At 45.0% G+C, this 25,004-nt stretch overlaps 1 protein-coding gene across 1 annotated transcript in view; it reads right to left on the bottom strand.

Moving 5' to 3' along the window:
- The window catches only part of PRKAR2B (protein kinase cAMP-dependent type II regulatory subunit beta), a 170,400-nt gene that overhangs the window by 36,927 nt on the left and 108,469 nt on the right, over window positions 1-25,004 (bottom strand). Inside the window, exon 3 of the mRNA XM_059725560.1 lies at window positions 765-817. Within this exon, the coding sequence (XP_059581543.1) occupies window positions 765-817 (53 nt within the window). The remainder of the gene's footprint in view (window positions 1-764; window positions 818-25,004) is intronic.

The raw sequence follows: 25,004 nt of genomic DNA, 5'->3' as shown, positions 1-25,004 counted from the left end.
CTGGGAGGGGTGGGCTACAGCTGCTCCAAAACTTGCCACAGTCACACCATCAGCCGATATGGCTCGTTAATAATTGGCCATCGATACTGGCCCAAAAAATCTTTATCAGGGCACCTCTATACACAGACACTATGCCACTAGAATCTAATCTATTTTTTTGCATTCTTTTGGGATACCTTAAATTCAAACGTTATGATACAAAACAAAATTCTAATGTTCTCTGGACATGTTTCAAGCATATTAGTTTATAGGTAACACTAAATGTTTGACCATTAAAAATTGTGTTCCATTTCCTACAAGTCTTTTCCAAAGAATTTTCCACATGTTCTGCATCAGATATGGGTTAATTTATCTAATTTTTTTCACAGGGTAAATAGGAGGCTTCACAGCATCAGAATGAACTATTGATGTTCTATCTTAGAAAAGAATATTTATCTATCTCAGTTAAAGATATGAACTCGCATTCCTTAATGTACCTTAAGAGAAGAGACTTTAAGCAAATATTAAACAAGTTCTCATTAAAAGACAATGTATATAGGCATAATTAATCAGAGTATTTTAAAAACTGAGTCCCACATAAACAATATTATGGGGATTAATGTCTTTCGGAACGGCCTTCCATACTATCCAAGGACACTACAATAAGGAAGCATTTGAAAAATAATAGTTAAACTGGTTGGTCTTATAATTACTGTAATTATTCATATTTTTATTATTTCTGAAGTCTGAGAACTAAGAAGTAAGTCTTTCAATAAGTTAAATACCCTGGATTCCATGTCATCCTCCTCTTCATCAGGATTGTAAGCTTCTGCACACACTATAAGAAAACAAAAAAAAGAACAGTCTAAGATGAACGCAACATAATGTTCCACATGCAATTATAAAAATGAAAGGAAACACACTATGGGCCAAATTCTATTCCACCTTTTAGGTGCATAAGTGGCTTTAGGTACCTAAGTACAATTTTATTCCACCCTGCTTGAATCTCTGAAAATACATTAACATGTCTACTTTTGTAACATGCTGTCATATTAGCTTTAAGTCACAAAAAAGGAATGAGTAGGAGAACCAACCCACCTTTTGTATTAGCAATTTTTTGGGACTCCAGCAGGGTGGAACAAAATTGCTCTCAAGCACTTAAGTCCACCTACACCACTTAGAGGTGAAATAGAATCTGGCCTGATGTGCAATACTGGATTGCAAAGTAATTATATCACTACAACTCTTATTTCTGTCCTAGTAAAGCCACTGTTTCAGGAAGCATCTTGCAGTTAAATATTTGTATTTAAATATACATAGACCAAAATCTCAATGTCTGAAGTACTCCCTGAACAGCTTACCATGTCAATTTTATAAAACTGATGTTTTCCAAAAAACTTAACAGGTCTGGTACAGCTTCTCCTGGGAAAGACACCCACTGAGTTTACTGGAACTTGGATTAGGTCCAAAGTAAGTAGAAATATGCCCACAAAAGGAAGCTTGAAATCTGTTGAACAAATCCAATACTGTAATGCTATATAAACACAATATTCTTAGCAACTGTTTTATGGTAGCTATAGTACTTCAGTGATGACTGAAGCAGATTTAGGATGCCCTACTTACCTATCAACAAAGCTAACTAGTAAAATAAGCACAGAACTGCAGTGCTGTAAATCTACTAAGGCTGTACACTCAGTCTCACTCTTTGCACCCAATTCCTGATTCTGTGCATGTAAATAAGCACATGTGCAGGTAAGTGTCAACACGCTGTACTGCTCTCCTGCAGTGTAGGATCTAGGAAAACATTCAACCCCATATTGTAGTCTAGCAAGCTCATTTCATCCTCTGAATTCTCTCATGTGAGCAGATCTAATAAAACTAATTTAATTTGATATCATTGATATGATTATCTCAGAATCAACTAATCTCAATAAGATTTTCTGGACATTTTCTGGACCTATTGAAAAAGAAATGGCTGTCATTAGGCTCATCCATGCCAAATAATTATTTCAGTCTCTTTCATGTAGCCTGAAGCAGAATCAACACATTATTTTTTTTTCTTCTTTTGATGTCTTTACCCTCACTTCACTCTTCCCTGCTACATGAGCATTGTGACTCAATCTCATTTGTAAAGTACTCTTAGAAACCTCTTTCATAAGATATTTCTGGATGATGTTCTTTTGTCATTATTTTATATCTTTTTTGATTTGTCTGATCTTTTTGCCAAAAGCAAAGAAAGCATCTTGTCATTCTTTATTTCTTGTATCTTGTAATTTTTGCATATTTTTATCACAGATCTCTTCAGCCCATAATTTCATAGAAGTATAGTAAAACAATGCTAGAAGACCTCTCGGTATATCAGATACTCCAACCCCCCCACAGAAAGTAGGACCATTTCTGTTTAGGTCAGCCCAGACAAATGCTTCTCTTATGCCAGTGGCTTTCAACCTGTGATCTGCAACCCCTGGGCGTCCTCACACTCTGCCTAAGGCATCTGCATATAATTACTATGATCAATCAAAATATGTGAATACCCACACTTAGAATTCACAAGGGTCCAGCCCTCCCTTCACATTTTTTTAGAGGTCTGCAAATTTAAAAAGGTTGAAAACCACTGTCTTATGCTGTACTTAATGTTGTACTTTAAAATGCTGTACTTCAAAGCTTCCAATGATAGGGATCCTACAGCCTCTCTAGGGATTTGATTTTAATACTTAACCACCTTCATACTTAGAAGTTCTTCCTAATATCTAACCTAAATCTTCCTCATTGCAATTCCAGCACATTACTTCTTGCACTGTTCCCTTGCAGACAAAGACAACCAACCATCTTTAATACATTTTTGGAATCTGAAGACTCTTGTCAAATCTGTATTGACTGTTCTTTATCTTGTTATCCACCACATACTTAGAAATAGATTTTATAAAAAATACTCCAGTAGGTCATCAAGATGACAATGTTAGACTGACCTGTCTGTAATTCCCTGGATCTTCCTTTTTCTCTTTTATAAAATTAGGCATTATATTTGCCTCTTTCCAGTCTTGTGGGATCTTATCTGATCTCCATGAGCTCTCAAAAATAATAAGCAATCACTGAAATTACCTCAACTGGTTTCTTGAAAGCTCTAAGATGAATCTTATCCAATCTTGATCATTTCAAAACATCCAGGTGGTCTAAGTAATATCTAGCCTTTCTTCCCCTACTCTATGCTGAGAAGATACTCTCTATCATAACAGGAAACTCTGTGTGTGTGTGTGTGTGTGTGTGTGTGTGTGTGTGTGTGTGTGTGTGTGTGTGTGTGTGTGTGTGTGTGGTGTTAAAAAAGATCAGCTATCACATCACATACACACACACACTCTCTCTCTCTCTCTCTTAAGGCTTCTCTGTATCTTCCATTATTAGATTCCTTTCCTCATTCAGTAAATTTCCCTTGCTCTCTCTCATTTCTACTGTATTTATAGGATGCTGTTTTCTCCCTTTTGTTTCCTGCTAGTTGAATCTCAAGTTATATCTTGACCTTCCTGATTTTGTCTCCATGTGCCCATACTGTAGGAATCTTATAGTCATCCCTACCAATATGGCCGTGTTACCAGTCCCTTGTAACAAGTCTGTATCAGACCCCATATTCAGACAGAATATGCTCTTGTGGAAAGGAGACAGATTAGTTAAATCATTATTTGTGGTCTTGTTTGTTCTTTGAAGAAATAAGAAGGAAATAGATCTTTCCACTAATGGGAAACTTTAAATACTGGGTTAATGAAGAAAAATCAATCCGGCTTCTCTCTAACACCTTGGAGCCTGTCCTATACTTCTCAGGTGTATTTACATCATTCACACAAAAAATGATGCTGTTCTGTTTTATCTCACTGCTTCACTTTATCTTTTCTATCATCATATACTATGTTCTGTTTTCTTTAATTTTGTGTAAACTAACAGAATGGATAATTTTACTGCATGTTTTCAGCAAAAACTTTAAGTTCTAGAAACGGTGGTATTTAATTGTAAATAATTTTGTTTGTTTTACTGTATTATTTTGGCAAATGCTGTAAATAAACTACCTACTTGTACATAATACAAGCTTCACACTTTGGCAACCCCAGGCTCCAGAGTGAGATGCACATCCCATTGTGGCTTCGTGAGCCCTGGGACCCCCAACAACCCCCAGCCTAGCCAGAGGTAAGCGGGGTCCCGTGGTAGGAGGGACTTATCCCAGTTGTGGGAGAGGCAACTGAAAGGAGCCGAGGAGGGTCACCCCCCCCCCCCAGCTCCTGCTTGGCCCAGCCCCCCAGGGAGCCATATGACTGGTGCCACCTGGCGTGTGAGGCAGGGAAAGAGGGGGGCACTCACCTGTCTCCTTCTCCAGTGGAAAAGGAACCCCTCCAGCCCCCCAAGAGCAGTGCGGCGCTGGTGGAACCTACTGCACATGCACAGAGTTTAAAAGAAGCCGCACTTTGGCACCCAGCTCTGGAACGAGACGCATGGGCAGATGCCCATTGTGTCTCCATGAGCCCTGGGACCCCCAAAACCCCCCAACAGGACCCCCAGGACCCCTAATGACCCCCAATGACCCCCAGTCTAGCCAGAGGTAAGCAGGGGACTATGGTGGAATGGACTCAACCCAGCTGTGAGGAGGCAGCAGAGAGGAGCTGAGGAGGGTCACCACCCTCCCCACCTCCTACTTCACCTAGCCCCCCAGGGAGACATGTGACCAGAGCCTCGCGAGCAGAACGCGGAACCAGGCATACTTCTAGGCCTGACAAGTGAGTTAGTGCAAGACGGTGTGCAGGAGGGGCATGAGGCCCTAGGCAGGGAGCCTCAAGGGAACGGTTTGTACAGTAGTAGCCAAGGTTCCCCCCCTGCAGTTGGATCCCTTCCCTCTGGTACTTCTGAGGCCTCCATCCAGATGGAACCCATGGTTTTGGCCTCCATTCAGATGGAGCCCCAGCTCTCGACTGTGGGGGCTGCCTGGCACAACTCCAGGCACATGGGATCAGGAGCACTGCAACCTCCACTAGTGAGGTTTGCTCTGTATTGGAGTCTCTGGAATCCCAGACAGTGGAGCTCCAGACTGCAGTGCAGAGGCTGTGTGCTATCAGGGATGGCGAACAGGGGATTGACTCCTACTTCCAGGCCTTCACCCCAGGACAGAAAAGCAACCTAGGTCACCGGCCAGGACCAGGGAGGTCAAGAGGCACTCTCATACCATCCAGCCAGGGGGCTGGACAAAGGTTGTCTCCGGCTCCAAGGCTCACTGCCCCAGGGTCCCCATCCCCCTGGATCTCTGTAACAGGTATGAATCTCTTGCAGCACCAGTAGAGCCTGCAGAGCTGCCAGCTACTGCAAGTGAGGAAGAAAAATGACCAGGTATCATCCCTAAAATGAAACGCAGAGTGGTCATTGTAGATGACTCTATCCTGAGGGGGACAGAAGGAGCGATCTCTCTCCCTGACCCCTTAGCCCTGGAGTTCTGCTGCCTCCCAGGAGCTCATATCTGGGATATGGTTGAGAGGATCCCAAAACTTATCCAGCCCTCTGACCACTACCCTATGTTCCTTATCCATGTGGGCACAAATGACACAGCTTGGAGCAATCCCAGCCAGGTCATGAGTGGCTACAGAGCTCTGGGAGTGGGGTTCAGGAGGTTGGGGGTGCAGGTGGTGTTTTTCCTCGATCCTTCTGGTTATGGGTCACGGGCAGAGGAGGGAGAGACGAATCAAGGCAGTAAACAGAAGACTGTAGTGCTGGTGCCACAATGAAGGCTTTGGCTTCTATGACCACAGTCCACTCTTTGGAGAGAGAGGCAGTGTTCTGTTGGGAAGAGACAGCCTCCACCTCACTCCGCTGGGGAAGAAGCTCTTCTCAGCCAGAATGGCTGACTTGCTCAACCAGGCTTTAAACTAAGCTCGCTAGGGGATGCATAGACAACTACCAGAGCAAGTTCACCAAGCATCAACCACAAAACCATCAAGTTAGGATGCTCAAGGGAATTCACTCCTCCCCTAGCTCAGGAACAGAGCTTCTCCATAAGTACAAAGAAGCCTAGGGCCTCCAACAGCACACTTACTTGTCTGTACACTAATGCTAGGAGCTTGGGGAATAAACAGGAGGAACTGGTCTTTCTGCTAAACAAAAATGACGATTTCATAGGGATCACAGAGACCTGGTGGGACTCCTCTTATGACTTGACTACCAGTATAAATGGCTATACCCTACACAGGAGAGATCATGCCAGAAAAAGGGACGGGGGTGTAGCTCTCTACGTGAAGGAGAGCTACATGTCCCTACAAGCTGAGATTGGCATCCAAGGAGGATGACTGGAGACCTTTTGGGTTATAATACAAGGGGAATGTAGTGAAGGCGATACAATGGTAGAAATCTAGAACAGACCTCCAAATCAGGAACAAGTGGTTGACCAAGAATTTGCCAGGGAACTGGCCGAGGCTGCATGCTCTCGGTGCATGGCCATCATGGGAGACTTCAACTACCTGGACATCTCATGGGATGAGCACTCGGCCAAATCCAATCAGTCACAAAGTTTCCTTACATGCAATGATGAACTCTACCTGTCCCAAGAAGTTTATGGGCCAACAAGAGGCAAGGCACTGCTGGACCTGGTAGTGGCCAAAGGGGATGATCTAATCAGTGACATAAGAATCAAAGGGAAGCTGGGTGACAGTGATCAGGAGTTGATCACTTTCACTATTCATCGCAAAGCTGGCACGTCAGCCAGCAATGCAGTAGTCCTCAACTTTAGGAAAGCTGACTTTCATAAGCTTGTTCTTGAGGCCCTGAGAGGCCATGATTTCACAGCGAGGAGAGTTCAAGATGACTGGTTGCTCCTTAAGGAAGTGATCCTAGAAGCACAAGGGGAGCCCATCCCCACCCACAGAATGGTGGTAAAAGGGCTCAACAACCCCCATGGCTCAACAGGGAACTGATGGACCTCCTCATCTAAAAAGAGAGGCATATAATGGATGGAAGACAGGAAATGCCACTAAGGAGAAGTATACTGCACTGGTCCATACCTGCAGGGAGGAACTAGAAAAGCCAAGGCTGCAACTGAACTCCATCTGGCTACACGAATCAAAGACAATAAAAAAGTCCCTCTTCAGATATGTGGACAGTCAGAAGAAAAACAAGGGCAACATTGGACCCCTGCTAAACCAGCTGGAGCAGCTGACTACTGACACCCAGGAAAAAGCCAATCTGCTTAATGATTGCTTTGCATCAGTTTTTCATGAGCCCAAAGGGACCACCCTGCCGAACATGATTTGGGATGACCAGGGTGAAGATGAATATATGCCCACCTTTGGCATGGATCTTGTGAGGGAGCATCTTGAGAGGCTGGACCCCCACAGATCAGCTGGTCCAAATAAGTTGCACCCAAGAGTGCTAAAGGAACTGGCAGGCATCATAGTACAGCTACTGGCAAGGATATTTGAGAACTCCTGGTGCTCAGGCAAAGTACCTGAAGATTGGCAGAGGGACAATGTGGTGCCTATCTTCAAGAAAGGGAGGAAAGAAGGCCTGGGAATCTACGGGCCAATCAGTTTGACCTCAATCCCTGGGAAGATTTTGGAAAAAATTATCAAAGAAACCATTCTTGACAGGCTAACAGAAGGCAACATTCTGAGAGATAGCCATCACAAGTTTGTTGTGGGTAGGTCTTGCCTAACTGATCTCATTCCTTCTATGACCAGGTGACATATCACCTGGACAAAAGGGAAGAGGTAAATATATATTTGGACTTAAAAAAAGCCTTTGACCTGGTGTCCTATGATGGATTGTCTTCATGGAAAAATAAGGCAACTGTGGCCTCAACTACTCCACAGTCTGATGTCTGGGGAACTGGCTCTGAGGTCAGACCTAGAGAGTAGCAGCTAACGGAACCGAATCAACATGGCATTCGGTGACTAGTGGCATCCCCCAGGGCTCCATTCTTAGACCTGTACTCTTTAATGTCTTCATAGATGATCTGGACCCTGGTGTCAAAAGTGGACTGGCCAAGTTTGCTGACGACAGAAAACTTTGGGGAAGAGTGTCCACACTTGAGGACAGGCTGGTGATCCAGGCTGACCTGAATAGGTTTGCAAGGTGGGCGGATGAAAACCTGGTGGCATTCAATACAGAGAAATGCAAGGTGCTCCACCTCAGTAATAAACCCTGCATCACACTTATAGGATCGGCAATGCTACACTCGCTAGCCATGACCGAAAGAGACTTGGGGGTCATGATTGACCACAAGATGAATATAAGCCACCATTGTGATACTGCAGCTGGCAAAGTGAACAAAACTCTGGCTTGCATCTACCCATGCATCTTGAGCAAGACTCAGGATGTCATCCTCCCACTGTACTCGGCTTTGGTGAGGCCACAGTACTGAATCCAATTCTGGGCTCCACAATTTAGGAAGGACATGGAAAAGCTTGAAAGAGTCCAGAGGAGAGCCACATGCATGATCAGAGGGCAGAGAACAGGCATCATGAAGAGAGGCTGCGAGCGATGGGACTCTTCTGCCTGGAGAAGTGCAGGCTCAGGGGTGACATGATGGCAGCCTATAAGTACATAAGGTGTGTGCATAAGGATCTGGGGGAACACCTATTCACCAGAGCACCCTAGAGGATGACAAGGTCCAACGGTCACAAACTCCTGCAAGACTGTATTAGGCAGGACATAAAGAAAAAACGTCTTTACTGTCCAAGCCCCCATGGCCTGGAACAGACTCCCCCCAGAGGTGGTGCAAGCACCTACTCTGGACACTTTCAAGAAACATTTGGATGTTTATCTTGCTGGGATCCTTTGACCCCTGCTGACTTCCTGCCCCTTGGGCAGGGGGCAGGACCCGATGATCTTATGAGGTCCCTTCCAGCCCTAATGTTTATGAAATCTATTATATTCAAAGCCAAAAGGCTCATGATTTACCATATAGTCCATTGGGCTGGTACACAACAGAGTCAATAGCATTTCAAGCCATGGTGGCCCCATAGCTCAGCACTGCTCAGTATGTGTGTGTATGCCGCATACAAAAGATCCATGACTGGAACCGGGTGTTCTTGTCCTGAGATCCAAAATGTATTCTGCATATCCAAAAATGTATATGAAGATCATAGAATAACAGAAAGTTATAGCTGGAGGGGACCTCAGGAGGTCATCTAGTCCAACCCCCTGCTCAAACGGGACCATCTCCCAACTAGATCATCTCAGTCAGGGCTTTGTCTAACCAGGTCTTGAAAACCTCCCAGGACAGAGATTCTACCACCTCTCTGGGTAGTCTGTTCCAGTGTTTTACTATCCTCTTAGTGACAAAATTCTTCCTAATATCTAACCTAATATTCCCCTGCTGCAACTTGAGACCATTGCTTCTTGTTCTGTCATCTGCCACCACTGAGAACAGTCCAGCTCCATCCCCTTTCAAACCCGTCTTCAGGTAGTTGATGGCTGCTATTAAATCCCCACTCAGTCTTCTCTTCTCTAGGCTAAATAAACCTAGTTCCCTCAGCCTCTCCTCATAAGTCATGTCTCCCAGCCCCCTCACCATTTTTGTTGCCCTCAACTGGACTCTCTCCAAGATGAGGGACAGGGCAACCTGATCTGCCATCACCTCATGGAGGGCAGGGCCACACTAGTCATATGCTATAGGCTAGCAGTTCCCAAACTGTGTGTCAACACCCCAAATGGGGTCACATCAGCGGTTAGGGACATGATAAACGGGGGTCCGGGTTTTCCATTCAATGCAGAAAAATGCAGATTTTCATCATTAAAGGAGAAAAGTCACATATTTCTCCTTTAAAGGAGAAAAATGTGGGAAACAGCAGATTTCCCCTAGCAAGCTGGCAGAGTTCCAGACTGCAAGGGGCTGCTTCAGGCTGGGGGGAGTAGGGAGGGCAAATGGAGACATGGGGCAACCACATGCATGTGTGCATGCACATGCATGTGGCAGCCAAGCAGTGATGGACAGCAGCTCCCTCCAGGTAAGTCTATGGGAATGGGGAAGGGAGCACAAGAGACATGTTGGGGGGCAGAGGGGACACATATGACATGTTGGGAAGTGAGCAAGGGCACAAGTAATGTGACAGAGGAGGTTGGGGGGCAAGGCAACATGGCAGGGAGGCACGTGCCCCCCCAAGATTTCTGCTCCAACAGCAAGGCATGGGGCTACAATGGGGCTGGACCAACTCTGGGCAGGAACTGCCTCTGCAGCCCAGCAGGTGGGATCCAGGATGGGAGGGAGTGCTGCACTGTCATGGCTGCCAAGGTGAGGTGTGGCAGTGGCATGGAGTTGTGCCCCTGCTGCTGCCAGGTGGGCAGGGGGCACCTCAGCTTGGCAGCCATGGCAGTGCGGTGCTGTCTCCCATGCCAGGTCTTCCCTACTGGGTTGTGTAGCCCCTGAGGGGAGGGCAGCAGGGTGGGGAACCCCGAGCCCACAGCAGGCAGCCTGTATCCTCCCCAACTCTCACAAGCTGTGCTCTGGCGATGTTGCCAGTGGGGGGAGGGGGAGGGGGAAGGGAGCTGGGCTCCATGCTCTGCTCTAGTCACAGCAACTGCCACCTCTGGCAGGCAAGAGCTGGGGCTCAGCGCTGCTGGGGGCGGGGGGCCCTGCCCTGGAGCACCTGGGGACAGCGGGGGGGATGCAGGTTGGGTGTAAAAGGCATTGGCAGGGCCAGGGGGCTATGGGTTGGGAGTGAGTGGCACCAGCAGGGCTGGAGGACTGTGAGTCAGGGCTGCAGGCCAGGGGGCTATGGGTTGGGGGTGAGGGGCCATGCTGAGGAAATGGGGCCATGCTGGGGAAAAGTTTTGGTAGCACTTCTATAGGCTGAGGGAAGAGGGGACAGAGTGATTCTCGATGAACTGTGCAGGGTCCCATTTGGTGATGTTTACCAGACATATAAGGCTGGTGAAGAAACTGGAATAATTGGAAATGGGAAAGAAAGGTGCAACTTAGCTGTGGGAGTGAAGAGGAAGATTAAATGTTTGCAAAATAGTGGCTCACCACGACTTAAATAAGAGCCAGTTCTGAGGGGGACAGTGTTCAGTAGGTACTACCAGACATGTTATTTAGATGGATTGCATTAATTTATTCTTGTGGTAGGTTCCCATCAGCATTTTTGCAAAATATGGGCCATGTATTTTGTAGTCATGCTCAGTGTTGGCTGCATTTAAATCAATTTCATAGTTGGTTTCCCTTACCGAGCACATGCTGCTCTTAGCAGCAGTTCAACCATAGACAATATATTTAATGTGAGTTCTTTGTACGTAAATGTAAGATGAGGGGGTATTTTCCTCCATGATATTTGAGGGAAAGAGCCTCATTTTATATTTGAATAAAAATTGAAATTAAGTATCTCTTAGCATAAAGAAAGAGATACATTGCATATATTGGGATTATCTATCCTCTTGCCATACCAGAAAAGTAAGGGGACTTTAATAACTAAACAAATGAGATGCTATATATAATCATCAAATAATTTATTATACTAAAAATAGGGAGGAAAAAGTCTGTGCACATTTTACCATTTAAGTTCTATATTAAGTTCTAAATATATACTTTGCATAGACAATAAAAACACTAAATAGAAGAGTTATGATGTGTCTCACTGACTATTTTCAATAACTCCTCTACTCTGCACTGAGTAGGGATTTTTTTTCCTTTATAGTTTACATTTAAGCCTTACAATATTTATCATCAGTTTCTGACTTCCATTTTGCAAAGACGAATTTTTTAGTTGAAAAGAACAGTCTTTTGTTGTCCTTAATCTATTCAGAAGAACGTGGTTAGCTGGAGTTCACAGTACTAGAAACTGAATTTCTGTCCTATTCTAAATGCTTTGATTCAAGGATGAACTATTCAAAAATTAAACTCATTGCACACAAAAAACCTCTTTAATAGGAGTCTTCCATAATGCGGACACATTAATGCATGGTTTACACTTGGTAAAGGCTCTTTAGTACAGTTCAAGAGCTGTCATTTGCCAAAGGAATCAGTCAACTTCTATCAAGCAACTGTCATGAGATAGTGCATCACCTTTGTGTCACCATAAATATTTTTATGGTGGCAAAAAGGCCAAGCAAACAGATGTCCATAACCCTTGTCCTGCCACAAAAGCCCAAAATTTGTGGCCACAACATAGGTGGTATCAATTTGTGCTGTTTATTGTGGCAAATGTCAGGTTTAAGGTGTGAGTGCACCAGGAGCACCCATGCTCTCCAGCTGCCCCAGGCAGGTGTTCCCAGGACTTGAGGGGCCCAATCCTGTACCCCACAGGAATTCTCATGCCAGATTGGGCCCCACAAGCCCTGGGAGCACCTGACCTGCCTGGCTTTACTCTCTTACAGAGACATCCTCTGAAGATTTCCAGGATGTCTCTCTCCAGGGGAGGAAAGCCAGGATTCCTCTGTTTAGAACAACGCACCCCAGAGATTGCTCAGAGTGTGCCTCTGTAAGTAAGAAACCCCAGCTTTCCCTTCCTACAGAGATGTGCCACAGAAAATCTCCAAGGTGTGTCCCTATAAGCTGGGAACACAGCAGCCTCCATCCTGCAGGATTGGGCCACTGTCTGATGCAGGACAACAAGCAATGCAAGTTTTGCCTAATGAAGTAGATCAGCTATGGCACAACATCCTGCCACAGCCAGTCTACTTAATTTGGCAACATCTGTTTTTACCCCAAGATCAAGGCTCAGTAATGTTATGCAATCTGCAATAAAGCAGCAGTATCATAGCTACTGTATCAGCTTATTGCTGGTATGTAAGATCACTAGTGATCCCAGACTCCTGATGTAGAATGGGATGTATGACACTGCACAGGCACCAGGGCCTTCAAACAATGGTATGGTCATAAATAGAATAAATCATTTTCTTGTTCAATAGGCCTACTCCTTTGATGCATCTGGCTCAATTCATTGTCAAGTGCATTTTTCTTGAGCTGCTTTGAAATATATCGCTAACAGTGAAATGCAGATATTCCCCCTTCTTAATAGAAACAGATTTTCATTCCAGAATATAAGTTTAGTTTACACCTACAGAATTATATATCAATTTTATTAATGGGCTGCATCACAGAGTAATAAATAAAAGTGTCTAGTTACATACCTACTAGAAAGAACATTATTATAAAACCCCAACACTCACAGACATGCACACAAGAACAGGGGGAATAAAGACCAGTTTCTCCACCACTTGTCAGAAGTAAATTATTCTTATCTCAAACAGAAAAGGAAATTGAAAATATTTCTAATGCATTTTTTAGGCAGGACACAATTAAGATACAGGAAATGAATGTAGTCAGTCAGATACATATTGCAGAGTCTCTTAACTTCCTTTTCTCAATAGTTATCTTCTTCAGAAAGTTTGAATGAAGAAAACATTTTCCAAAACAGAGAAGCTTTGGGTCATTCTCTCCATGCTGCCATGGAAAGAAGTAGTGGCAATAACAGGGTCCCAGTATCTACCCTCCACCTGCATCTGATCCAGGGTGAGTTATTCCAGCCCACACCTGGTAAAGGTTGCCTGTCCCTTGTGTAGACTAGGATACAGTCTAATACAGGGATGGGCAATTATTTGGGCCCATTGGCCACACAGGCAGTTCTGGGGAGCCGCGGCATGCCGGTCAGCACCCCACCCCAACAGCACGGAGCCCACGTGCCACCATCAACAGTGCAAAGCCCCAGCCCTGACCCTTGCCCGCCCCACCTTTCTAGGCAGCCCAGGTGGCAGAAGTGGCTTCTTCCAGATGCTGCTGTTGCTTGCCCCAGCCCCATGGTACTGGCAGGAATCCACATGCACAACCCCAACCCCAGCCCACCAGGTACCCACTCCAGACTTGGCCTGGTGCAGCAGACCAGTTCTGGACCAGCTGGAACCCACACACACAGCCCTGACCTGACCTGACCTGGCCTGCCCTGCACCTGCTCCGGACCTCTTGGCTATGCTGAGAAGCGGCAACAGCTGAGCAGAAGTTGCTGCTGGGCCAGGGGAAAAGTATGCTTCCCACCCCCACCACTGTTGGGCTCTTCTTGCTGCAGCTGCCCAGAGCCTGCACCCAGGCTGCCCTGCCGCTCCTCTCCAACGCCATCATCACCACCTCTGGGCTGCCTTACGGGGCAGCAGTGTCAGTGCAAAGGAGCCTCAGGGCAACCTGGGCGTGGGCTACAGGCATGTGCAGCAAGAAGGGCCCAGCAGTTGTGAATAGGAGGGGCCGCTTTTCTCCCATGCCGAGCAGCAGCTTCTGCCTGGCTGCTGCCACTGCTGCTCAGTGTGGGTGGACGAGTCAAGCAGGTGTCGGGTAGAGAGGATCAGGGCTGGGTGTGTGGGTTCTGGCTGCTCTGGAGCTGGTCTGCTCCATTGGGCCAAGTATGGAGCGGGTGCAGAACGGGCCAGGTTCAGGACTGTGCGCGCAGGTCCCTGCCAGTACCACAGGTTGGGGCCGGCAGTGGCACCAGCCGGAAGGAGCCACCACCACCTGGGCTGCCTAGTAAGGTAGTCCAGCTGTGGAGCTGCCCCAGCCCCACTGCATGCCCAGGGGGCAGTGGGATGTCCCACAGCTAAATGGCCCCTGGGCCAGGCAAGACCAAGGGACCCACCATGGGCTAGACAAAGTCCCTTGCTTGCAGTTCATATTTTGCCCACCCCTAGTCTAATAGCATTCAATGGTTTCCTTTTATAAAGAGTTGTGTGACCTTTTCTGCCGTTCTCATAGTCTGGAGAGCAGTTCACAACACTGCTAGGTGTTATTTGGAACATGTCTGTAATGTGTATAAATATTTGACAATGTGTGAGCTAACACAGAGCTCTTTGTGAATGTCTGTACTTTATTCTTGCTAACACTGGAAGATATAGACAACTGAGAGAGGGAGAGAAGCCTGTCTTGCACATCATTGACAGTAGCTGTCAACTGCAGAATTCTTGTTTATTGGTTAAGTCAAAACTAGCAGATTTCAACTTGCTTCTCAATTCCTTGAGTATGTAATATTATTAAGCCAATTTACTTACAGCTATTGAATGAATAAATGCTAAACAATATTACAACTTTTGCTCAAAATAATTCTTCTGATGCAATATATATAATTCAAAAGCATTTTTTAGGTTTTGTATGTGATCTATAATGCCATCTTGCTTTTATATTAGTTGACCTCTTTAAATAAAACTGTTCTTTTTCATTTAAACCAAATTTGCTCAACAATTTTACTACACACAAAACACAACAAATAAACACCCCAAGAAAAGTAAAAGACTGGAATACCACATACTCATTTGTTAAATTAGCATGACTTAGTATATTAATATTAAATGCATATAATATTTGGAATTATAATATTTTAAAGTTCCAATAATAACTTATCTTATCCTAAATATTCTTTGGCCAGTCTGAACATTTTTGTAACTTATATTATGTACCATATAAGGTTAAAAAACATGGACTATCAAAAAAGCACTAAAATAGTTACTGATGATTTTTACAGAACTATGTAAACATTCTGAACAAACTATTTAGATCCTTTCTACTGTATTTAAGTAACTACTTTAAAAAGAATGTAACAGAAACATAGTCAAACAGCTTTATCACAGACAAATTTTTCAAATCTGTGTACCTACCGTTAAATACCTAAATCCATATTTAGGAACCTAAATACAAGTGGTATTGTTTTCCAAGGTACCGAGTACCCACCCATCTCTGACTTAAAATAGGAGTTAGGAACAGAGTCCCCACATTTGAAAAGGATGTCAAGAGTGGATATAGTGACAAAGTGATACATATTTATAACATTAAATAGATAGCAAAAATAAACATTCACATAAAACAACAAAGCAGCCGGATGTTATCCTTACTTTTCTTCAATCCCAACACTTTGCTGCCACTTCTACTCTTATCATGTCTCAACCCAGCTTGTAAAAGAGATAGCTGAAATCATGGGCATGGAGGAGGTCTTCAAAAGCCTGAGATGAGGGAAGAGAGGAGTTTGAATGTTTTAAGAAGCTAGAGAGAACAGGAAAAGAACCTAACTAGTTAAACCTATCAACACTCAGATAAGGCAGAAGGCACAGATAGATTGGCACTTTTTTTGCACTTTTTTTCTCAAGCAAAACAAAGGAAGTGATTCTTCTGATTTACTCAGCATTGGTGAAAACCCAGTTGGAGTACTGTGTCCAGTTCTGAGAGCTGCGCTTCAATAAGGACGTGGAAAAACTTGAGAGAGTGCAGAGAAGAGCCACCTGCATGATCAGAGACTTGCAAGACAAGTCATATGAGGAGAGGCTATGGGACTTGGGCCTCTTCAGGCTAAAAAAGAGAAGGCAGAGAAGGGACTTGGTAGCAGCTTACCGCTACATCAGGGGTGTACATCAAGAGACCAGTGAACAACTGTTCACCAGGGTACCCCAGGGGAAAACCAAGAGTAATGGCCACATACTCATGGAAGACTGTTTCAGGCTTCACACTAGGAAAAACTTCTTCACAGTTAGGGTGACCAGACTGTGGAATAAACTCCCTCCAGTTGTGGTGCAATCACCTACTCTGGAAATCTTCAAGAGGAGACTTGATGGTCACCTTGCTGGGGTCACCTGATCCCAGTTGTCTTTTCTGACTAGTGCAGTGGGGCTGGACCCAATGATCTTGCGAGGTCCCTTCCAGCCCCTAACAATCTGTGTGTGGCAGCGGGAGATATCCGTGGGGGTTGGAAGCACTGGGGACAGACCCTGATGCTTCGGAAGAAGGAAACAGAGATGCCCATGCCACAGAGAACTTACCTCTGAAGCAGGCTGGGGTGGAGAAGGAGCCATGCGAGCCACTGTTTCACCACCTCTTAAATCAGCTGTCAATCAAGCTGGGCGGCAGCCAGATGATGTCAGCTGGGGCTGCTGCCGTGGGAGATTTAAAAATTCCACCGGAAGTCAGGCGGGGGAAGCCAGCTGGGAGAATGCCGGGTGTGCCAAGACTCGGAGCGCTGGCAGGAGTGGCCCCATTGACACTGCCCCACAGCAGAGGAGAGGGAGCAGTAACTGGCATCCAGCCAGGAATGGGCATATACCAGCCCTGGAGCATTAGAGCTCCAAGGCGGCAATTCTCCCTAAGAGAATCCCCCAACTCTATCTGCTCAGACCCTGAAGCCAGTATCTTTGGCCTCAGGGTTGGCTTAGGGATCACGGCAGCCAGGCTGACTGTTAGAGCCTGCACTGTACCCACAGTTGTGGGGCAGACGCCCTTTCTGGCCGACACAGGTGCCATAGGCCCAAGTTGGGGCAGGAGCATGAAGACCCAGGCAGCTGGCAAGTAGACCGGGTGTAGGTAAGGCAGAGCCCTGAGGACCACCGCCCCAACCCATGAGTATTCCACCTTCGGGTCAAGGAGGTAGGAACACCACTGAACTCCCTCCTTCTTTACATTTTCCATCAAATTGTGACAGGGGAGTTGGGGGACCCTGGGGCGGGAACATACAGCACCAACCAGGGGTGCCACACTATAAACTATGAATCCAGAGTTTAACAGAGATGTAAAGCTTTCATAAGTACTAGCCACCAGATTTCTGATAGGCTGATGTAAGTGCCTCAGAGTCCAGTTGGACCTGCAATAATACAGGCAAATGGCTTAGATGGCACATGTAGCCAGGTCCTAGACCACAAGTTAGATTCATGGGCCACTTCCAGATAAGCACAGATGTTTGGTTCCCCAGGGACAAGTAGCAGTGGCACACCCAGGGAATGCCCATGCCATGTGCTATTTAGCATGCAGCAAGTTACCCTGGGGGTGGTAGGGAAGGCTGGGACTAGCACTGTGCTAGCCTCATCAGCCTTACCTGGGGCCCTTGGGGCCTCCCGCGGCTGCAGCAACGGTGATCCTGCTGGGCGCAGCCTGGCTGGGAGCTGCAGCACAGCTCCAGGCAGCCTGGCTCCACTTTTCAGTAGTACACACTGCCTGTGTATGCGCTGCTCTGGGGTTTTTTCGCAGGTTGTTTGACCTCAGATATCAAAAAACCCGCAGAAAAAAAAAGGTGGAGCAGTGCATGCACGGGCAGCATGCCCTTGCAGCGTGGAGGACACCTGGCTGTGTGGTATGTGGTGCTGCAGACATGTCTGCGGTGCCACATACTGGACGGCTGTGCTCGTTGGGACACATCCACAGGGTGCATCCAAACAAGCATATATGGGCCTGTTGTGGCATCTCAAACCAGTTTGAGATATCATAAGAGGCATGCTAAGAACAAAAAAATGTTCACCATGCTGCATATTTGCAGCACAGACTCTAAATTTGATACCAGTAAATCCTGGTATTAAAAAAACAAACAAAAAAAAACGCAGAAAAAAAGCAGTGCGCAGCATGCTCCTGGAGCATTCCCCGAGGCAACTGGAGGCTGAGTCCTCCAGAGAGACACTGTGGCATATGGTCAGAGAATCTCTATGCCTGCCCCAGCCCCTGCTGCTCCAGGGGACGGGTGTGGGCGGGAGTCGGATTTGTGGGTGGGTACATGGGGTTTGTGAGGTGGGTTTGAGAGGGGGGTCACCACACCCCCACCCACTGTGGCGCACAGCCCCCAGCACTGGCAGCAGTAGCCAACTGAGCTGTTAGAGCCATGGCATTCTGCAGGCACAGCCCTGTGCTGGCTCCTGTCCCAGGGTCTGTACATGGCAAATGAAGCTGACCTAGCCTGGCCTGGTCTGCCCCGCTAGCATGCGCCTTCAGACAGGACCAGGACAGCTCCACCCACAGCTCCTGTCCACAGACATGTGCTAGCAGGGCAGGCCAGGCCAGGCTGGGCCAGCTTCATTTGCCAAGGAGAGACCCTAGGTCAGGTGTTGCTGCGGGGCCATGGCCCCAATGGCTGCTGCTGCCTATGCTGGGGGCTGGGTGCCACAGGGAGTAGAGGGCCAGGTATGTGGCAGCCCCCACTTAAACCTGGCACCCACAACCCCCCCACAAATCCCATACATCCACCCACACACCCCATTCACACCCACCACACACCCCAGATCCCCCCCACCTGTTGGCGGGAGCTGTGGTTGCAGGGGTGGGTGTCCCCATATCCTGGTTAGCAGAGGGGTCAGGGGGAATTCTGATTTTTCTATGATAAAAAAACCAAAAGCAAACACCAAAGCATACAGACATTTAGAATTAATTTTATTATGATGATACAGGCACTGGTAGGTTTCCAAATTGCTTTAAAATTTTAAGTATATCAATAAAACATTGCCCAACTGATCGATCTCTCTCTCTATATATACAGTGGCATTTCATTTTAGCCATGGAAGAACATGGATTTTTGGATATTTTAAAGAGTGAATTTGGGATTTTTTATCAGAGAATTTGCAATTTTTAAACAGGGAACACCAGGAACCCTGCTGGTGAGGCAAGTGGCAGGACCCAGGAAGAGGAGCCTGCCCAGGGACCCAGCTGGAGGGTAAACAAGGTGGCCTCCTGGCCATTTGGGGCCAGCAGGACATGCTTTGACAATTCAAAGCAGGCCACCACAATAAGCACATCTTCCAGGTGATAGCTGCCCAGATGGCAGGGCGGGGGCACACATGGCAACAGTGCTGCACAAAGGTCAACTGTGCAGCCACAGCCTACTAGCAGCTGGCCTAGAGGTGCAAACAGCTCTGCACAGTGCCCATGCCACAGCCCAGGTGACCATGCAGTCCCTGTCCAGGTCCAGCAGGCATACAGACATGGGGCTGCAGGTCCAAGCAGGTGGATGCTGTCAGAGGTGGCAGCAGGTCACAGCCAAGCAGCAGCCCCCACTGCCAGACTGCTGCAGTGGGTAGAGGGTCAGGGCTGCTGCAGCAGTCCAGCTGGCACAGGGGTCTAGTGTCTCAATATGTCAACTGGCCAGGCCTCAAAAGCTCCTGAGAGCAAGTAGCCTTGAGCTGCTCTCCAGGACAGCTTTTTATACTGCTGGGGCCAGCACAGGTGCTGGCTGAAGATCTGGGAGGAGCTGGGCAGAGTCAGTTTGCCCCAAGTGGCACAACTTACCCCACCCAAAATTCATGTTCAGATACGTGTTCCGAGGCACAAATCTCTGGCACAAATTTGTGCCACTGCTATTTGAGCTGCTGCAAGTGCATGTGCCTGCATGCGTGGATGCGCTCATGCAGTCCTTTTATCTCATAACAGATGAGGACAGAAGGCCTATTACTTAAAACCTATGGTCAGAGAAACCAAAAAATGGGCATAGATGCAGGTGGTCCTGTAATTATGATTAAAACATTCACAATTTTAAAAAATTACACACATACTTTATCTGGAATAGACTGATTCTTTACTATGAGGAGGAGGGAGGGGAGAAAGATGAATAAAAAAAATCTTCCAACACATGCTTGTTATTGTGTTATTGTCTATGCATGGGAAGCAATGTCTATAATTAAGGTTGCCTAAAAACTTTCATTTTTATTTTGATTTACTTTGTTTATAATTTCATTATGTTATATTTCATGCATTTTTTCTAAACACCATTTTACATGTTTTATGTGATTAGTTTTGCACTGCTCCACAACATTCTCCACACCCAATGAAACAGCATTGACAGATTCCCAAGGGAGTATCATCCATATTTCCCTCTGCTAGGTAAAATGGGAGCAGGGGTTCACACTTTGTACCTATTATCATGTCCACCCTATTTGCCAGGAGGTAGCAATACAGAAGGGGAAAGGTTGTCACGGCTCCAAAGTGAGAAACTAAATAGACTGAAAATGGATATAACTTCAATGGCAAAAAACAGAACAATGCTTAGGCAGTAGAGAAGTGGTTCTCAACCTTCTTGGCCTCAAGGCACCCCTCCCTAATTTTTTTGAGTTTCACAGCATTCCACTTGGGAATCTCTGAGCTAGAATATGAACTCAGAAAAGCTATTGGGGGTGGGGGGAGCCTTGAGGCTAAAAAGGTTAAGAACCACTGATCTAGCTGGTGCCAGGTGAGGGTGGCAGGAGCAGAACCTCGCCCTGCCCAGCCCTGTTCCTTTCACTGTCTGGGCTTTCCCTGATTCCAATCTGTACAGGAGGGTGCAAAAGCCACACCATGGAGGCTGCTCCTGAAGGACCTTTGCTCACCAGTTTCAGGAGCACAGGAGAAGAAGTGACAAGCTGGGCTGCAAAATGCAGCTCTGGTACTTCCAGAAGACTGCATCTCATGGCTGAGACAGATGGCCCAGGAAACATTGTTGGAAGAGTGTCAGAATACGTGGCCACAAGACCAATACAGCTACAACGTGGATACCTGGCCACAGTTTGGTACTTTTCCCTTGGGGGAAAAGATGCCCTCATGTATTCTTTAGCCACAACTATGTTTGATGCTAAAGAAGCAAAAATGAGCCCTTGGGGAAATCACATCCAACATCTCCAATCAGAATGCTCTTTACAAACAGAAGTTCTTAAGGGTAAAAAGAAAATATGGTGGGTAACCAACACCCAAAAGGGGTTTGGAGGAACCCTGAGGAAAATGTCTTTCCTATAGCTGTTCTCAGATTCTAACAGCAATGCTGAAGTTTGAAGACAGTTTCAAAGATATTTCCAGAAACCTCAGATTTAATGATTATAGAATAATACAAATGTGAAAGTTACTAATATAGTAACAGGATAATGAAAAGTTATGAAAAATGTTCTGAATGAACCAGACTGTACTCATTGATGAATTAATTCAGTGCTGGACTTCCACGTAAAAAAGTCTGTCCTAATCCTAAAGAATGTGAAATAATAAAACACTTCAGGTATTAAACATAAGAATGGCTAGATCTGAAAAATTGTGACAGAAATTAATCTGAGTGTAAAGGCCATATTTAGTGTCCTCACTTGTAAAACAAATGTCTTTTTACACTCTTTCTCAGCGCTCAAATTTTCTGTAGGCCAAAGTCTAAGGAAACTATATTTCAATGATGTTAACAAAACTGGCTAATATAAAAAGGCAATCAAATATAAAAATTAAAAGTTCCCTTCATATTTTTTTCATTTCTTTTCAGGAACTTTAAAATAAAGAATTAACCGCTACACTTTTGCTATGGAAAGTTTTATGTTATAACATACTACATAAGGGAAGATTAAATGTAATTCAGCCAACTGCTAATCAAAGATTTGCAAACTTCCAGAGCATACAGTCAAAGCTATTTAATAATTTCAGCCAATTATGTATTGGACAGTAAACCAGAACTATTACTGGAGCAAAGTCAACTGTTTTTATTGAAATAAAATATGTGGACACAATGCAAGAACAGGGAGAAACCAGCACAGAGGTTGTGATAAGCACTTAAGCTTGGATGAAGGTTTGGTGTCTTTCATGTATTCTAGATTTCTGAAGCTCTCTCCAGAAAACTTTGTTTTTTCAAACCATAGGGCTAGGAACAGACATTACACATAAACTGGTTTAAGTGATCAGAAACTGGTTTAAACCAGTAACAGAACAGATGTTCAGTGCGCACAAAACGGTTTGAAAATGGCTGAGATAAACCTGATTGAATGTAGGATCAGACTTAACTGATTTGGGTGAAACTGGTTTATGCACTGTCTGTCCCAGACCCCTTGCTGGTTTAAGATAAACTGGACTCCTCCTACATCCTAGCATGCTCTCTGGTCTGGGCGGGGCTCTCTGCTCCACAGCAGGGCTGGCCCCTCCCCTCTGCTCCCTGGCTGCAGCTCTGGCAGAGATTTGCAGGCACAGAGCATCTGCCTGGCTTCTTCTTGCTTAGCAGGGATTATTCCCCCCTCTGCCTTATGCAGACACCTCAGCATTAGCTAGCAGACCACATACTGGCTACAACAAAGCCAGTGTGGGAGACAACAAAGGCAGACACACTTTTTGAAGCTAATCAACAGGTAGGTTAATGTCCTTCCTAGAAAAGCTGTTTAAGAAGAGCTTGAACTAATGAGGCTTTGCTTTTTTAATGGGTTGATAAACACTGAATTAGGGGTGATAAACATTCCCTGCTGGGCTGCTCGGTAGGTGAGGGAATAATAAGAACAGTCCGGGCCTGCCCATGCCCCCCTCAGCTTAGCACTGTGGAAGCAAAGGGATGGCTGCTCTACTGCCCCCCAGCTTCTAGCCTGAGCCACTGCAGGCATGTACCTGATTTTTTTCAGTCCAGAGGGGATATCTATACAGTTACAAACCAGTTTAGCCTAGCCAGGTTCAACTAACCTGCAAAGATTGAATCAATTCAGGCTCAGGCTTTTTGAATGTCTGTCCCTAGCCTAGGTTTACACTGGAAGCTTTAATTGCAGAAAAATGTTATGACAGTACTCTTTTCTGGGTTTTTGCCATTTCATATTCTCTTCTTTCTTATTAAAATCACCCTTTCTCCTGCTTTATCTTGCATGATTCAGACCTAATTCTCTTACTAGCAAGGGGAGAAATTTAGAAGACAGGTGCTCAGGTCCACATGTAAAAGTATATTTGCAGTTGTGCATGAATATTGAGAGTCAGGTAAATAATTCATTTAATCTACCTCAAGAAGTGATGGACTCAGTCTAGTCCAGAGCTGAATCTGTGGTTGAAGTCAAACTTTTTTACAACTGAGACTTGGGCTACAAAGCCTTCCCTTTCAGATGGAAAAAAAAAATCTTATTTAAATGTTGCTTGTTATGTTAGCCAAAGCATTTAGCAGTAGTTTTGCTAAGGCGATCAGTGTTATTATTATTATGTACAGCCTTAGCTCTTTCCTTAGGCCTGGTAGACAAGCCAGGACTCACTATATTTAGAGGTTAATTTATTTTTAAATTATTTTTCAGGTTTTATAATTTGAAAAGAAAAAAGTATCATCTCATGTAACAAATAGACTTATAGTAGGTGGGTTTTTATCCCAAGCCTTTCATTGTCTGTAAATATTTTCAATAGTTTTAATGGTTTTTAATAGTTTTATTTGTACCAGCTCTAGATTTTTGTTTCCTTCCTTTCGTTTCCTTCAATATAGTAAGACGTTGCACTAGATGACTTACAAATAAAAATAACAGTAGCCAGATTATACTAAACAATCTCTTTACTTCTAATGGGATTTAATACAGTGCTTTATAAAGACGGTAGAAATATGCTACCTGATTTCAATGGATACTGCAACAAGTTCTCAGTATTCTTCTGGATGAACCCAGATGTTAACTATAGGATCATATAAGAGTAGAAGTATAGATACTACATAAAAGCACTGTACATACAGTAAGGGTAGCCTGTGGGATCCAGAGAATGGCGGATACACCATATATAGAGCCTCTGCTCCCTCATAGAGGTGCATCTGTCCCCCGCAGTCCCCAGCCTCTCCTTATATCTGTAAGGATATAATAAGAAAGAAAATGCATAATGTGGTGCTTCAAGATCCGAGAGAAGAAGGGTGTACATGGTTCAGGAACTTGACTCCCTCACCTAGGTACTACCCAACAACTCTGGGTCTTCAGTCCACTATAATATAAAACAAATTTCTGCATTTAATAGCCTTGAAGGTACAATGCAAAATGCATGGTTTAACATGACTCTTTTAGATGGTGGAGGATCACAGATCAGTGGACAGTGGTCTGAATTTTTGGCCAACATTACTTGGCCTTTGGTTCAGCCTATTTCAGTATTTATCACCACATTTAGATATTATGATAAGCATATAATAAGTTGACATACCCATAAATAAAATAGAATCTATCAAACAAATCAAAGAGAATCAAAAAAGCTAGAAATAAAGTTATTTAGTCACTAATTCTGCTGCCTAAAAAGTCATTAAAATCCTTTTTTTTAAAACTTCCAAAGACTCTAAAAAACTTTGCCGTAATATAAAAGAAACTAACTAAATTAAGCAACTATTTTCTCAGTAATTTCCCAATGCTCATATAAAGAAGGCAGGAGAAAGTGATCAATGTCTACAGTCCTCAATTTCCTGGGAGAGGCTGCACCAGCAAAAGAATTAAGGTCTTTAATAGAAAACTGGATATCTCAGTGTTCACTAGACACAATCTTTTCAAGGCATGATCCTTCAGGTGGGGGTGGAAAGGCAGGGCAATACAAAGGGACAATCATTAATGATATATACAATTTATTTTAACCACATAATGTATAAGCACAAAATGATATCATA

This window comes from Alligator mississippiensis, chromosome 4, assembly GCF_030867095.1.
Source record: "Alligator mississippiensis isolate rAllMis1 chromosome 4, rAllMis1, whole genome shotgun sequence".
Taxonomy (NCBI): domain Eukaryota; kingdom Metazoa; phylum Chordata; order Crocodylia; family Alligatoridae; genus Alligator; species Alligator mississippiensis.
This window is presented reverse-complemented; position numbering and strand designations above follow the sequence as displayed.